At 41.9% G+C, this 17,727-nt stretch overlaps 1 protein-coding gene across 2 annotated transcripts; it reads right to left on the reverse strand.

Annotated features, from left to right (window-relative positions):
• Positions 1 to 11,303: 11,303 nt before the first annotated feature.
• On the reverse strand, positions 11,304 to 16,591 carry LOC143336774 (homeobox protein OTX2-like). 2 transcript variants are annotated; one of them, XM_076757098.1, is made up of 4 exons: positions 16,468 to 16,591; positions 13,802 to 14,013; positions 13,269 to 13,420; positions 11,304 to 12,769 (listed from the first exon to the last, which is right to left on the reverse strand). In XM_076757098.1, exons 2-4 carry the CDS (start codon positions 13,896 to 13,898, stop codon positions 12,146 to 12,148), a joined length of 873 nt encoding a protein of 290 aa, XP_076613213.1. In that variant the 5' UTR covers positions 13,899 to 14,013; positions 16,468 to 16,591; the 3' UTR covers positions 11,304 to 12,145. The 2 variants fall into 2 exon arrangements, with proteins under 2 accessions (XP_076613213.1, XP_076613214.1); XM_076757099.1 differs by lacking the exon at positions 16,468 to 16,591 and adding an exon at positions 15,406 to 15,764.
• Positions 16,592 to 17,727: the final 1,136 nt, after the last annotated feature.

The raw sequence follows: 17,727 nt of genomic DNA on the forward strand, positions 1-17,727 counted from the left end.
TGTGTGATGCTCATTCTCTTCCTGTCTCTGCTTATTCAGTGCCGCTCAGTTCAGGGAAGGGAAGGAAATACCAATTTGGCAGCACTACAGGGATTACTGTGGTAGTGGGCATTTTTAATCTGGGACAGACTGCAGCATTTGTCTGCACTTAAAACTGTCATCAGTCCTGCCCTGTATATCGGCCTGTCACCACGTCCCATCCTGTAAAAAAAAAAAAAACATGAAACACTGCTGGAGCTGATTAGACTCTTTAAAATAAATAAATAAAATAAATAAACGGCAACCTAAATCTCACAGCCAGGGGTTTACGCTGCCAGAGCCCCCATTACTGGTACTCTACCCCCTGGGAAGAGTTTAATGTCAACAGACCCTCCTTTTGTAGGGGTAGAGGAGAGTCTCCATCATAGACATTAAATGACATGTCTGGATGAAGGGAAAGATTTCTGATATAAACAAGTCAGGGTCAGACCTGTGCAGTTCACCCTGAACATGCAACTGAAGTGAAAACAACCTCTAACGGCCTCAAATCCAACGTAGCAGAGGGGACATACCGTATATGCTTCTGCACGCACACAAACTGAGCATGCAAAAGAGCATATGCTTAATCACCACTGGAGTTTCCCAGGAAATAAAAAAGCCTCTGTGGATTAAATCCTTCGAGCTGAACATTAGAGAAGTGCAGAGTTCAGCTCTTACAGGAAAAAAAAAAAAGGCAAATCATTATCTTCCACAGAGAGAGGGGAAGAATCAGGGGTTGAAGGCGGCAGGCTGTGATAGTGAGGAAGAAAGGCGTCACGTTGAGAGGAAGACAGACTGATAAAAGAACGAAGCCATCGGCGGAGGAAGAGAGAAAGGGCCCCACAAATTGGCAAAGGGAAGTCAGGGTCTCTCTGCTTTGCATTTCATTTACATGGCTGGCCGTATCGACCAATCGGATTGGGAGCGGAGCCCGTGGCTTAGGAAGGCGAATAAAGACTCCAAATGCCTTCACTGCTCTCATCCTCTCTCTCATAATACCCTGTCTGCCCTTCTTTTCTCTCGCTCCCTCTCTTTTCTCTTCTCACTGTCATAATACCCTTTCTCTCCCCATTCTCTGCTCTCTGGCGCGGTACTATAAGTAGACCCTGTCCGATGTGATAGTGGGATGAGGAGAGGGGAGAGAGGGAGAGGAGGGGAGAGGTGAGGAGGAGGAGGAGGAGGAGGAGGGGAGCTTGCAGGGATGACTTTTGCTGCCACCCACTAAAAGTAAAAGAGGCAAGATTGTGCACGTGTGTGTTTGCATTTTAGTGTGTTTGTGGGTGCATGTGCACACGTGTACAAGTTTTGTTTTTTTTTCTGATATCAAGCAGACACAAGCAGAAACACTTTCATTCAGTGTTTTTTGTTGTTTTTGTTGTTGTTTGGGGAATGGTTCCTGCAGTGATCACCTACATGACACACACAGTGTAACACCAGCTGAACATTTGCTAACCTGAAAAGTCCACTGCCACAGAGCACATTGTAAACGCACACAAACACACCCGTAGGATACATAATAGATGCTAATTAATTTAGAAATGACTTATAATTAATAGTAATAATGCCTGTGTGATTACATATTACATGAAGTAGATGAAATTAAGACTGATAGCTATCATGTCACTTTTTAATGTACAATTGATGTACAATTTCCTGAGTGGAATGTATTGGTACACACACACACACACACACACACACACACACACACACACACACACAAGAAATGATAAACTTCCCCTTGAATTCATTTGAATAATGGCATGTAGACAGACACATTAGGAAAACCCATGAATGACCCCAGGCATTTCTCACAGGAGACATGCAACCACTTAATGTTAAAGAGCACACACACGCACACACACACACACACACACACACACACACACACACACACACACCCTGAGGGTATAATTTTGTGCTGTATTACGAGTTGAATAGTTTACTTTCCATCCATGCAAGAGAGGCCTCTGTCTGCGAGTCAAATGAAAGTTTAGGAGAAAGAGGAGGAGGATGAGACGGGAGCTGACTGACTTCTGTCATAGTAGTCAATGTAAAAATCCTCTATCCATAACTTTACTTCAATAGAAGATCTCTGAAAGGCTGCAGAAGATACAAACATCCACCTCCAGCCACCAGCAGCACAGTGCATCCAAGCCCAGGCTGCAAGTTTATGGTTGAAAAACTGGCCTCTTCATCCATGTCAACATCAATAAAAAGTAGTGATGGCAATGATTGATGAATTTTAAACTACTGAGATGTTAAAGTAAAGTACAAGTATCTGAAAACCACCTCGTGTATATGTGATTTTCTTCATCAGTCCAGATTAGACAATGTTTTTGAAATCTTGCATTTGTACAGAACTGGTTTCCTCAAAAGTTTAACACTTTAAACAAGGAGGTTGCTCAGCGAGAAACAGAGAAACAGGATCTCTGGTCCTGGCTGCTCAGGACTCGGTGCCTTGCCTGAAGGTGTGAAGAGTATCATGATCAACAGAAGAAATGACTGTCATCTCAGCCAGTTCATCACTGCCACCTACCTCCATACCGAGGATAATCTGTGGCAACACCTCACTTGTCATCATTATTCATCACCGACATCATCCTCATTATCCTTTTCCCTGTCCAAGCACACACACACACACACACACACACACACACACACACAGTCCCCTCATTGCCGTTAATCATCAATAACAATACCTTATTTGTCAGGGAGAAATGTTTACAATGGAATCACCCCCCCCCCCCCCCCCCCCCCCCCCCCCAGGCGTGTGAGGCCTTCCCTCGACACCACAGTGTGTCAGTGTGCCACCAATTACTGAGCACAAACTGAATGAGGTCACAACAGGATGGGGTCATTAGCAAAACAAACCCACCGACCCCGTGGGGCAAAAGGAGGTGAGGAAGAGGGGGAAGGCAGTGGCAGAAGATCTCCCCCTCAATGTCCCACTATGACTGTATTTACACGCAAGCCACCCAAAGGCCTCTCACCCTTCACCACCGTCCAACAAGTGTACGAGGATTTAACTGTCCCTGAACACACACGGTTGTTCTTTTCTTTTTGGCTGTACATCAGGGGTCTTGGCATCCTTTTACATCACCTTCCTGCAGTTTCTGTGATAGGTTTAATTCAAACATGTCATTGAAATATTTTAGATGACACTTAAGAACCGAATTACAAAAGCAAGTGTTACAGGGATGACTATTAGATTTCCATGCAAGCAGCTGATGGCCACTCTCAAGCCTCTGGATGATGTTTGCTTTCTTTGTTTCATCACTAGTGACAGTTTTCATTCATGTCCCTGTCTTATATGTGATAAATTACTCGCTGAAAGCACTCAAATGTATTAAGATGAAATTACCCTTCTAACTAACATACACACTAAAGCATAGAACTACAACATACTTGAGGTCCCGAATAATATTTTTTTTGCTTTTGCTTTGCTCCAAAGTTCATATATATGAAGCAAATTTATTTTTTAAAAATCACTTATCAAGCATATCTGCTTCCATTTTATGCATTCAAATCAAGTTAGAATGACATGAAAAATGGGGCTTGTTTTCTGTCTCACACCTGAGACTGCGATGAAACAAATGCTCACTAGACTTCATAGGACATTGTGCAGTGAAAGGCCTGTTGACTCATCTATGAGTTGTTGTAAGTTAAAGCCTTATAATAGCACAATGGACTGTGTTGTTTGTGCTTTTATGGGGTCCATGCTATTATTATTAATGTTGATGTTCTGTTTTGAGGACCTTTCTTGGTGATGATCGCCTGTTTGCTCCTCTGTGTTGACGTCACTCTGTTTTTATAGTTGAAAAGTAGGACAGCAGATCTGTTGTGGGTCACAGTGGCATGGCAACCCCCCCCCCCCCCCCATACACACACACACGCACGCAGACACATGTTAAAACCCACTCAAATAACTACTGAATGGTGCAATAATAATAAACACATACAAAAATGAATCCACAGTGAACACACAGCTCAAAGTCTCTCCTGCACCTAACAGCTTCAGTCACCATAAACATCATCTGGCATGTCGTGCGCCGCGTCCACAGTCATTATTTCCCAAACTATGAAAATATTGAAGATGCTAAAAGCGATTAGCAGTGAGGCTGCCCGGCGTGTGTGTGTGTCCTTTGTTGGCCGAGGCCATATTTGTGTTTGTGTATCTCCATTGTGACGCGTGTAATCCACATGCTCTCTAATCCCAGAGCAGGTGGTCAGGCGTGTGGCGGCTGTGGGGGTGCAGAGAGGGCACACTCCTCCTGCTCCCCTAAACACACACGCGCGAACACACTCACACATGTATGATTGATCCATAAACCCACAATCACATCAATGCTTGCCCCACACTTGCATGCTTTATATCATCACAGCAGAGAGGACACCCACAGAGACACACACCTGCACTCATTTAAACACACACCTAATTGCCACAAACACACACCCTGTTACAAGACTTGTAACTGGAGAAAGATTTCTGCAGGGAAGCACGTGCCAGTGTTTCCAGTGCGCCCCTCCCCGGCCACCTCCACCCGGCGTGTGTCCACGACAGACACGCTCGCTTCCAGGAGCTCAGTGCTGCCCTTAACAGGTGGGCCGAGGCGAGGCGGGGCAGCGAGAGAGGCATCTGTCGACAAACTCTGCATCCATCCTCCTCCACTGTACGACCTCTCCATCTGCCCAGACGGACACAGAGTGAGGAGGAAGGCCGATGATGCAATGGATATCAGGAAACTATAATCATCAGGCCTGTGCTGTAGCTTACCTGTTTGTCTTTACAAATCGTGTCCTGTTTGTCTCTAACTGCTGTAAAGATGGACATGAATGGAGTTTCATAAGATTTCCTACACAGTATGGCTGTCTGATAAGCAATATGAGGCCCCTTGACCTTTGCCCTCTGCATTGTAACAGCAGTACAGGAGAGGTTTGACAGTTGAGTTCTCTGCGTAAGTAGCTGTCCAGTTATTGAGCTGCTGGCATTGATGTGACCTTATTTTAAGATATCCAAGCAGTGGTTTCTAAGAATATATAGATATGTATAATATGCAAGTGTGTAAGAAACACCTTCCGCCAGTCCTGAAGCATGATCTGCCTCCATCAACTGTCCCTTCCCCTGCTGATAAATCTGCCAGAATATGGCTCACATGTTCAGCTGTTACTATGACCAACATCAACAAACACAGTCACTGTCTCTGTAAGGTTAAAGTGAGGCTCTGGTCACAGTTTTTCCAAGATTGCGTAATAAAACTGGTCAATTCCTGTTTGTACATATCAGATAAATAATGGCCTTTCTTTTTGGATTGATACACACAGTGTTTCCATGTGAACAGGCTCAAATTTGAGGTTTTAGTTGGATGCTGCTTGCTTCAGAAATAGCGTGTAATATACCTTAAGGTGTAATGGTTTCAGCAACAGTCTCTGGTCACACTGTAGACCTCTGAACACTGAAAGGTAACTTCCTTCATGTTTGTAGTACACAAACACTAGTAGACTAGACATAGCACTACTCTTACAAGACAGACAGCTTCAGATAAGGAAATTGAGATCAAACTTTGCTGAACAAACAACCACTGTGCAGCGTTTTTTTGATTCTGTTATTTATCACTACCCACACTGCCTCCTCCTCGCCGTCCTATAGCTTCCTCGATGAAGCTTCACTCGATCGTCTGTTTGCGTCAAATGCTTTTAGCTCTGGTTTATGGATGTAAATTTGGCCATTAAATGCATGTAATCTGTCATTACAACATCTCCCTTTTGCTCTTATAAGGAGATTTATGATTTTTTTTTTCCTGCTAATGGTCTGTTCTCATAAGGGCAGGAGTGCTTTGTTGGCTGAATGTCCACTGTCGACATAATCCAGGGTTGTAAGGTCCTGAAGCTAAATGGATGCTTTGGGGGGGAAAAAATAAAAAGAAAGGAATATTAACTAGGCATTAACTTTATGTAAAGCACTAATTCTCTGATGGCAATTCATTTTTTTTTTTTTTTTTTAACATATGCTGGATTTTCTTTAAACCCATAATCAGCTTTCTTCTTTATGTCTGTGTGTGTGCAACATATGTGAGTTTTACACTGCTGTTTTTCCTCAAACAACAATATCTAAGCATTAGTAATATTTTTGGCTCACATGTGTAACTCCAGGCCATATGGTGGAGACACCCAGCTCAAATCCCAGCACCACCCAAACCTCATTTAGTTCAGCATTTCGCTAATGTTTTCTTTATAAGAGGTTTGCATACATTCATAACAGGCTCAAGTCTTGAAAATCAGTTAATTCTACATAAATTGAGTGATTATTGGGTGAGATTAATGTACAGATTATTATACAAATCAGAGACATTTTTATGATTTTAAAAGCAGGACTGTGCTCTTCATGGAATGTATAAACGGTTTTTCTTAGCCAGCGGGGTTTCTCCACTCGAAAAGATGACTAAGAGAAATCAAACAGCATTTAATTGATTCAAATAGGAAAAGATAGGAACACACACATTATAGCCTGTGGCCTTCATCTGCGCACAATGTACTTACATGTTCTTCAGACGCTCTCACAGAAAACATAATTTTATCTCATATAAAAATGATTTTGTGTTTGGCAGAGTGTCCTCACAAGAAAATTAAAAACATGCGTGCAGCGTGCCATGGCTGCAGTACCAAAATAACATCAACAGAAGGCGAAAGCAGCTACTATTATTGAAGCAGCGCTCAGGTGGTCCAGTTAGGAAGCATTTTCTGCAGCAGTTTCCATCCTAAATTGGAAAAGAGCCAAGTAAACCTTAATAAACATGCTACACTCCCTCCTAATTTTAATCACAGTAACACCAAACCCTCCATGGGGTCTGGACAGAAATCTGGCACAGTCAACAGCAGACGCATGTCGTCCAACAATGTTGAGACTCGAGACAAACAATTTTGTGTTCACTTTGTTATACAAGGAAAACTTTGTATGGTATCCTGTTTGATGACACTATGGGACATGGAATGACCTGTAAAGAGTATTATACTGATCATCAAAATGACAATAATTAACATTTTAGGCACATGTGAACCCAATTGAATTACCTGGTATCGACTGAGCTTCAGCAGGGGGAGTACAATTTAAAGTTATCTATGATCTACTTGAGAATTTCTCTACTTCATACTCTTCTTCTCCTCCACTACATGTTAGGGGGAAACATTGTACTTTTATTCCACTATATTTACTGGTTGCTTTTTAAATTAGAACTTCTGTTCACTTCTCAAATGCAGAATAATTCAGATCAAACCAGCAGTTCCCACTGTCTTTTTTGTGACCTGTTATTAAAAATCACTGTCTGGGGCCTCCTGTCATCTGTCAGATGTCTGTAGGAAACAAACATTTCTCAGCATTTAAATAACTGTTGGAGATCCAAACAGGTGAAATTATGAAATATTTCATACACAAAAAAGCAAGGATAAGTGAAAGATTTGAGGGGGAAAAAAACATGTGTAGCAGAAGGTTGTTTTCTAATTATTTCCTTTCCCTTTAATCAACTCATGACCCTTCAGATTTATCACATGACCCTTCAGAGGGGGCCAGACCTTTAAGTTAGGAATCGCTACACAAATCTACTGAACCATATAGTATCTAAAGCAGTTAAAACTAGCTCCACGTAGACCAGCTATGACAGTCAAATACTGCTTATGTGTAGATGCAACAGTATTAACAATCTAATAAAGTAATTTGTAAAATATATCAGTCACAGGGGCCATTTTTCTGCAGAACAGGTGCTTTTACTTACTCATGAGTGCCTTATGCACTGTTTTAGACATAGAAACCAACAGAGTCCGTCTACTGTTAATTTTACTGTGCATTTGCACCATAGAGAGGCAGCAGTAAATGAAAGCATATCAATTAACACAAGTTCAGCAGCACCTACTTTAAAGTTAACCCCTAGTTGAGCGTTTGGAGCAATTAAGAGAACATTATGCGTTGCTTTAAGTCCCATTAAAACATGGCACATGGCAACATTTAGTATGTGCATCTGAGTTTAATCTCACCAAATTGTGTAATCCACGAGATGAAATCACTCTAAACATTACATGGCTTAACACAGATAGAGAGGGTCATGAAGAGTTAACGCTGTGTACTTTTAACCATTTACCATATTCCTCAACCGCCAGTCTGACAGGAGTACAGAAACGCTATTGTTTCATTCATTTAAATGAGATTCCTTGACTGTTGTTGTTGCAGATGAATTATGTATGTGTTGCTGTGTTGATATGTGATAGACATCGTCTCTCGGGGAATGTAGGACACATACTTATGCATAACAATAGCCTTCAGTTATATCCTCACCAACAAAGTGGCCGTTTATCTCCCATGTTCTTTTCTTCATAAAAGAAACTATATTCAGTTCATCTTGTACTTATTTTACGCAACTGCTGCTGAGAAATCAGGTCCATATCCCACTTTACCAAATGGCGGTTACTGTGTGCAAATATGCAGGACTGATGCCCTGTTGCCCCAGTACTTTCACTAATTCTTTCTTCTTATAAAACAAAGTCACATGCCTGCCAGTGACATTGTACGGCTGATAATAGCATTAGCCTATTTAAATTCACTCTGATAGGCTTGTTTAAATCATGAATTGTTAATCATAAACATTTCTTGATGTTGTATGCCTTGGCTCTTGTCTCTCCAGACAATAATTGACATATTGGTTTGGTCCCAATGGGCCTCGTTGTCTTGGTCTGACTCAAAATACAATCGCTGTCCATAAGCTGACTACAAAAAGAGCTGCAAAGGATGCATGATATGGTTTTTTACAGCCGAGACACAGACAATCTGAAATATTTTCACATCTAAATCAGCCATTACTAATATGGATTTAACTGGGTTCAGGTGTTCAGACATGCCTGTGGTTTGAAAATAGCTTTTATGATTTCATTCAAGTGCTAATAAGGCAGTTTTGCTGTATTTAGTGATGTAACAGTGAGTTAAAATCCCAATTCCATATTGGTCAATATTGCCAGTAAAAAGATATGGACTATTTTGTAAAGCTCTTATAATGACAAATAGACTCTTTCCATGCTATAAATTTCATTATATATTCTAAATATATGTATATATAGTAGGACTACATAAATCGATCTGTATCTCTGGCAAAAGTTGGTATTGCCAGATGCAATTATTAACTGATTAACTGAGTATATTTATATCTTCATTACAAAGTGAATCTTTTGAGTTGTCCTTGTTCGTGCTTTATTAAAACAGATGGGAAATTGCAGTATCAGTATCATAGAATAGAATAAAAAGTCATAACTATCAGTTCTCAAACACTCTCTTTTTGTTACATTTTCTCTCAGCAGTAGTAGTAGTAGTAGTAGTAGTAGTAGTAGTAGTAGTAGTAGTAGCAGAGCAGGATTGAGGGGCCCCTCCAGCGGCGGTCGGACCTCCTCTCCGCCGGCGGGGAAACCTGGAAATCCTCGGCCGCGGTGAGGTGGTGCCGCTTGGGGAAAGCCCTGCCTCGGGGCGACGGTCGACAAAATGTGCGGTCGCTTCGGCCAAGAGGAGGCTTCCGAGGCTCTTTTTTTATTGTTTAACATCCTCATATGGGATGAGAGGATTAATGAAGCGCGTCTGCCGGACCCATATGTCCCCTTTAGTGCCGCTTGTGCTTAATTAAAACCGAATGGATACTCGGGGGCCCCTGGTCCTCCTGCTGCAGGAAGACTGACTGACTTACTGCTCTCTGCTGACATGTATTATTGAACCTGTTGAAACTTTGAATATGACTCTGGGATCAAGGAAAAGTATATTGAGAAGAGAGCTGTAAGAGGTAAAAGATGTGGAGAGATCAGTTTTATTTATGAGACAGTTTTATTTGACTGATTTTTCATTACAGAGCTCTGATCTTTATGCACACATGATTTAGCTGTTTTATTCATTTAGAACTGAATTTTACTGAAGTTAAATTATAGCCAATAGATTAGATTATCATTTGAAATGTCTATTTTTTAACCTGAATTATTATGTTCTTCCTCAATTGCACATCATGTTTCTGTGTGTTTCATTGTTTTTATTTTGTTTTTTATTTCTATTATTTGTCTTAATTAAGGCAATTAGAATTAAGTTTTTAGGTTGCTGTTGTTAAAGACTCCAAACTCTTTGTCATGGTAACAAATTCAGCCAATTAGAAACATTATTCCAGTGTCATCCCTAAAAATCAAAAGATCTAATAGGCCACATTTTTCATAATGTGACAATAGTCAGTTGTTTGTTGTCTTGTAATTGTGTGATAGCCAGGGGTCAAATGGACAAGAAAGCACTTGAACGGCAGCAAAAAGCCATGCCAGAGTTCTGAGAAGCCTCTCTGACATCTCCTGTGGCATCTCTTGCCACATCCTAATTAGACCAATAGCATGAACCTTCCTCTTTAATCCATCTCTTTAAAACCGCAAAGAGGCTGCATGGCTTTATGTGCACACAGATCCATATGTGCAATGCAGGGCTAATCAGAGTCCCTGCAACAGATGCCTGGACACATTGATTTTTCATTGAGATCGTTGTATTCATCATAATTTATGGACCAAAGGGTAAAGGCTTGAAACACATATCATTATGATAATATAATTTTGATATTGGCCAGATTATGAATTATCCAATAATTCCTTATCTGCTGCATTATCTGATCATTTAAGTTTCAGCTCAGTCTACAAATTGATGATGTCTTTAACCACTCAGTGGTGTTCTTTAATTTCTTCTTCTTTAATTTGAATAGTTTATCCGTCTTTATCTGGATCACAAATGGAGTTATTGTTTGAAGTCTTAACATCCACTTCCCTTTTCGCTGTTTTCTTATAAAACCCATTTTTAAACTCATGTTTGCCCCTGGACTCTTGAGCAGCAGAGCTCATTTCACATTTCTCTTTGTGAACTGGCCAGCGGTGCGCCCTGAACCAAAGAGCAGCCGTCAATAAAAATGTTGGATTATCCTCTTTATGAGACAGGATTAACATAGCTCTCCCATAATTCACATTCCTCTTAGCCTGGGCAGAAATCATGGACTCTAATGATGTAGGCATGAAAAGTATATAGGCAAGAAGTGGATGGAATTTGGCACCGTACTGACACTTTTAAGGCAAGATCCAAACCAAAAAGGGTAAAATCTAAATAAAGATGTGGGTAAAATGAGCTGGGTTTCCCTCCTCAGGCTTGCTGACATGCTGTGGTGTGTTTGTGTGCAGAAACAGGTGATGAAAACTGGAATAAAGACAGAGGATTTAGATGGATTTACACATGCAGTCACAGTGTTGGGTCAGGTCAAGTGGTCTTTATTGTCAGTATGTGTGTTTGTGGCCTTCTCACCGCACTTTACAGCTCAAGTGGACATTGCTTGCTGCTGACTTAATTTACCCTGCCATCCCTATTTCATTCAACTAATATGTCCTTAGAATAATTTACCATGGAAATAAATCTATCAAATTCACAGCTGGGTTTGTGGCACGAAGAAAAATTGCATACAGGTAGTACAAAGAATCACAATTTCCAAAAGAAATCTAACACAGGGGAGAAATAATTCAAAACACATAAGGGACATTTATGAGCACACGCAAACGGACTGATTGTCTCTTGAAACTAGTCTTAAACATATTTCTCATAAATTAATAGTGCATCCAGGTTCATGTCAGAGCTGCTCTCTCTCTCTCTCACACACACACACATACACACACACATTCTCTATAACACACACACACACTCATGCACAAGGCTTTGATCAAAGGGCCCCTTCAGCGTGCCAACAAAATAAAAAAAGAGACAAGAGAGGGGAGTCTTTAAGGAGCTTAGAAGAAAACCTGACCTATTCCTCAAACTCAACCAAGTTAGGCTTGGATCTTTCGCTCTTTTGATCCTTTTTTCCTTTTGGTCAACACATTTGTTCCATGTCCTTGATCAAAGTTGGGGAGAATCAGTCTGAATGTTCAATAAATTAACCCAACAAGTGAGACAACCGGCTGGCAGTCCTGCTCTGCTCTGCCCGAGGTAGAAGTAGGGCCTGTAGCCGTGGAAAAACGCCGCACTTGCTGCTCCCAACCTGGGGTGTTAATCTGTCTGTTATAGTCTGCAGTTTGTCAGAAGTGTCCCTTTGATTCTCTCCTCTCACAACACTTGAAACTTCCACGCTGCTTGGTCTTTGTAATCCAAACAGTCCGCGTTGAAATTGAGCTTCCATGAGGAGGCTGTTTGGTCCTTATAGTCCAGGCAGTCTGCAGCGCCGCTGAAGCCCAGACCGGCCGCTCCGTACGCCGACGAGGAGAGGGAGGACGCGGGGCTCAGGTGGCTGGATACCCCGTTGCTGCCCATGGGGCTCATGGCGGAGCCCGCGGCGGATAGTTGGTGGTGCATAGGCGAAAGGTAGGAGCTGCAGTCCATCCCGGTGAAGTAGGACGAGGAGGCCGTGTAGCCCTGGTTGTAGCCCGACGCCTGACTGTAGGTCATGGGATAGGAGCGCTGCATGCAGGAGGAGGAGGTAGACAGCGGGTCGGAGAGCGGGGATATGGAGGCCGGGCTCCAGATAGACACCGGTGCCGTGCTGCTGCTCACAGCCGGGAGTGAGGTGGTCGAGGGCGGCGTGAACTGCCCGCTGGCTCCGCTCTCCGAGCTGGCCTCTCTGACCGGAGAGCCTTTCTTTTTCACCGGCCTGCTCACAGCCTTGTTCTGCGCTCCACTTTGGCTTTGCTGGGCCTGCTGGCGATGTTTGGCTCGTCGGTTTTTGAACCATACCTGGAAGAAAAATGGATTTGAAGTCATTAGATTTAGCTGTAAGGACTTTGGAATTGTTTTGTTATTATTATTTCCAGGATTAAAAATATTCCAGAAACCCAGTGAAATGAACGATAAATTAGTGACTTCAGCAGATTATTAAAGTTATTAAATTGCCAAAAATAAATAAATTATAGCTATGTGTTCGTTCATAAATTGTGTATGTTATTTTCCAGACTATCCATTATATTCATTTATATCCATGGGCTTTATTATATATTTAGGTATATTAACTTTATTCTGAAAACAGAAAAGTGATTCATTCAGAAACAACATTCACAGTTGCAGAAAACGACAAAATAGCATCATTAAATATCTCATTAAAGTGACTGCTATCGAGCACTTCAACGATGAAGAGCACACCTTGCCCTGGAGTGTCTCGCCTCTCAGAAACAAATGACTAATTATGGACGGCCATGAATAGACTGTGTGCTCAAAGTGTCTGTGCTGGTGGACTCACCTGCACTCGGGACTCGGGCAGGTTGATCTTTAAGGCCACCTCCTCTCTCATGAAGATGTCAGGGTACCGAGTCTTGCCGAACAGGTTCTCCAGCACGTCCAGCTGGGCCCGAGTGAAGGTCGTCCTCTCTCTCCTCTGTTTGCGAGGAGTTCCTGATAAGTAGAGGGGAGAAAACAATGCTTTAGAAAATACAGATCGAGGAAATAATAATATTGCTAATTTAATTATGTAAACTTATGTAACTTTATTGTAGACAACTGTTTATTAAAAAAAATACTGTCCCTGTAGTTTAAAGGCAAGATGATACTCAAACAATGTTTAGTAATGATAAATGAAGCTTTAAACGTTCTTTTAAGGCACTGATGTTATGAGAAATACAAGCCATTCATCATTCACGTGTTGATATTAATATGAAAATAAGTTCCTCATTGCACACGACTGCAAATAATTCTCATTTTCAGGTTAATCAGCAGCCTGCATGGCATTTTGATTTGCCCATCCAAGCGGTTGCACCCTGGGGTGGTCTGTACTACCTTGATATCCCACTGAAGGATGCAGCAGGTCCACTCCTGAGGTAGATAAGCTCAGTCCGTTCATCGTGTACGGCGGCTGCTTCAAATAGGACATCATGCTGGCGGCCGGACGAAGGAGCACCAATGAGAAGAAGTCAGAAAAATGGGGCAGAAAATCGTCTTTTAATCCTCTCGCGTCTCCGTTTGTATTTCACCTCCTCCTCCGGATCGACCTGAAGCAGGACACAGAACAGGAAGGTTTTACGGCTGTTTGGAATCTTCTGCGTCCGCTGAATTTTACGCGCAGCCTTTACGCACCGCGGTGGGCTTAAAGAAGTGGGCGTCCTCGGACTCGCAGGACTCTTAAAGGCGAGTGGAGACCCCCAGCTGTCCCTGCTGGACTGAGGATGCTCTGTCTGGCTGACAGGCGTTTACGCCATCACCCCCCACCACCGCACACACACTAACTGCTACTATAACCCCGCCCCTTACCGCCCCCCCTCTTGCCCAAACACACTCCTCTCTTAGTGCCACCAAAACAAAACATTGTCGTTAAAATGCGCACACTCGTTGGGCCCCAACCGGGATCCCAATTAGCATATACCCACAGGTTAGGCGAAGCTAAATAGACAGCTGATTGGGGGGGCATTTGCAGAAACAAAGCCCACTGTTGACCGATAAGTAATGCTGATAACAAAAGACTTTAGGGAACAAACAAAGAAGCCAATACTGCAAACTGTGCGCTCATTCCCATTTCTATATCTCAGGCCTATTGTTGGTTTCCACTAAAACCCTTGTACATTCAAATGTAACTAAATTAAAATACGAAGGACAACTTTAGCAAATAATTAGAAACATGCAGGCACTCCCCAGAGTGAATTCTGACATATTCTGGACACTCCTCGGGGCGGCTCCCCCTCCTTTCCTAATGAATTGCTCCTGGTAATTAGATTTGGAAGGTGAGACTATTGAAAAGTGTTGATTAGAGAGGAACACTTAATCTTAATCTAAACAAACAAGGAGATAGCTCACTAAACTTGTCTCCAGGTGTAGAGAAAACCAAAACTTTTTACAGGGACAACGTTCATTTTGGTCTTGTGATTTACTTAAAAATTATTAAACTCTAATGGCGAGAAGACATTGAACGAGCTCTGCTAACATCTTATTCAAATGATCGAGTTCAGACAAATTATTGAAACTTTTGCAGTGATAAAATAACAGAATAAAAATGTAGCTTCAGCAATACTCTGTTCTGTTCAGAATATTACAGACAGATCAATCAAGTTTAATTCGCTGATTAATATTTTTTAGATAGGTGTGCTTTTATAGGAATATTATAGAAATATTAGCCCTATTGCAGCAGATTAAATATGTACAAGGACAACATTATTTAAGTATTGGAGATACAAACTAGTACCTCGGAATTCTAATGAAATATTAAATCTATTTTTTCCTGTAGAGGTGAAGCCCGCTGTTAGGCCTGATAAACTGTAGGAGGAAAAGTACTGAACACAAAAAATGTTTCAAAGCTCTTATATATATATATTTTTTTAGTAATAGCTAATTAATCTACACACCATATGCTTCTGTCTGAGGCCTCTGCTAACGTTTCCAGTGACACCTACCTGTAGAATAAAGTTCGCAGGACCCCGGGGTGCGCCTCTCTGCAGTCGGACCCCTCGTTTTTATACAGCCAATAACGGCCACTCCTATACTCAATCTGTCACTTTTTGCACCCGAGGTTACCGGTTGCTCCACATCCGTTCAATAACAAATATCCTGCCCAGCCATTAATTATTATTGGCTACAAGAGATTTTTTTTTCTTCTTCTTCTTCTTTCTGTAAGAAATTAACGAGATAATCCGGACGGCACGCGCTGGCCTGATTACAGGACGCCAGCCACGACTCCGCATTCAGGCCTCCTTAATTTTCTGCGTCACGAAAATAAAACAAAGACTGGCATTGTATTTATCAGACCAGCTGACTGCCAGACAACCAACCCCCCCCACCCCCTTCAACCCCCCAAAACCCAGCACAAGCAACCCTGAAACTCACTTTCCCAAACCGACACATGCACCTTCATATGAACCTTTAAAACTATTATTATTATTATTATTATTATTATTATTATTATTATTATTATTATTACTGCAGGCTCGCAATATATTTAAAAAGTAAGTTGTGAATGTTGAATACTGATCTTTATTTATTTATTCATTACATAACACCAGAAAACAACTTTTTTTAAAGTGCAATATTACGGATGGATTTGATACGATTTAAGATATTTCTGTTAACCTGCAACTTGACTCGAGGTGCGTTTGCCCTCCCCTCTCTCCATGCCTCAATACATCCGGAGCCTGTAGTCAAACATCCAGCAGTTAGAGTGTATTATCTGGGGTCGTGGGCTGCTCCATCGTCCCGCTATTAATCGGCTGAGTGCCCCTTTGCTCCGAGCCTGCAGCCCGGAGAGGCGAGAGGGAGAAAAGTTTTGAAGCACGCCTACCCAATTATCTCCCTGTGGGCAATCTGCATTTCCATCGCATGCAGCTCCTGATGGCTTTCACCACCGATTTAAGAGATAAATTAAAAAAAAAAAAAAAAAAAAATCAAAACACTCACTTAAATCCATGTACAGGAAAAAACATTAGGCTGCTCAAACAGCCGAAGTTAAATAAATCACTTACTTGAGTTGTCAGACGTTTGATTTAGAAAAGGTACTTTTGTGAACGCCTCTCTCTCGGCGGTGCAGAGTGGTTGAGCTATCAAACGGCTTTGATTAGTTTCCCCCCGGGTAAGCTTGTTGGATGCGGATAATACTCAGAGATGCTCAGTATTTATGGAGAGCGAGAGACTGCGAGGAATTTTAGCAGCCAATGGAAATGAGAGGAAATATGATGGGCAGAGGTGTGAAAGGATGCAGCAGCTGGAGTGAAGTGGCCTGGTGGTGGCAACATCACCCCCAAAGCACCACAGACTAAACTCCGCTACCATCAGTTCAACATCTGAACTCAAACATATTAGACGCCCTTCTCTGCAGTAACACGTACTTTATTTCCAGGTCGAGAGATGCCAGTAAAGGTGTGGCGCATTGACCAACAAGCAACCAATCAGAGCCGAGCACCTGCATGGTCAAATCATTTTGACATACATACAAAAAAACAAAAAAAAGCTCATAATAACAACCAGAAGATTAAAGCTGCAGCTCGCAGATCTAAAAGTCGAAATGAGCTGAGCAAGCAAACCTGAAGCAGTGTTTTGTGGCGAGAGGTGAAAACAACTTCTGTCACGGTCTGATTCTGTGTAACCCTGTAAAGGAGATTTAAAAGGAGGGGGAGCGTGAGGCTGTACACCCCCACGACCACTTCTACTAAAATAAATAATAATAAAATAAAATAAAATAAAACAAAGACAGCAGCAGCCCGAATTATGTGTTGTTTATCAAATTTCCGTGAATTACAGCACTTGAAACAGGATTTGTGTGTGTGTGTGTGTGTGTGTGTGTGTGTGTGTGTGTGTGTGTGTGTGTGTCCAGTTGCATTTCAGGGCTCAAATAGAGCGCCTGTGCTGTATCTCACACAGGGCTAATTGCGCTCATCTCCCTCTGGCTGATCTGAATCCAGTTGTCTCTCCTCAGCGTAAATGTCATTTTTAAAACGTGCTGACAAAACTCTGTCCTCAGCAGCCCGGAATGAAGGTTTTGATTGATGCTCCCAAACAAGCAGCAGGTTAGAGAACTAATTAGGAGTCTACATGCCAGATGAACAGCCTGCGAGGCTGCTGGGCTCTTAGACATCACTAAAATCAATACTATGGACTCCATAGAGCAGAAAAAATCATTTACAGTTGCCTTGTGGATATTTGTGGCATATCTTATTGTTTATGATGATGCGCAATTACATAAAATCAAATTTAGGAAGAAGCTTTTATTATAATATTGTGATTTG

Source organism: Chaetodon auriga, chromosome 18 (assembly GCF_051107435.1).
Source record: "Chaetodon auriga isolate fChaAug3 chromosome 18, fChaAug3.hap1, whole genome shotgun sequence".
NCBI lineage: Eukaryota > Metazoa > Chordata > Actinopteri > Chaetodontiformes > Chaetodontidae > Chaetodon > Chaetodon auriga.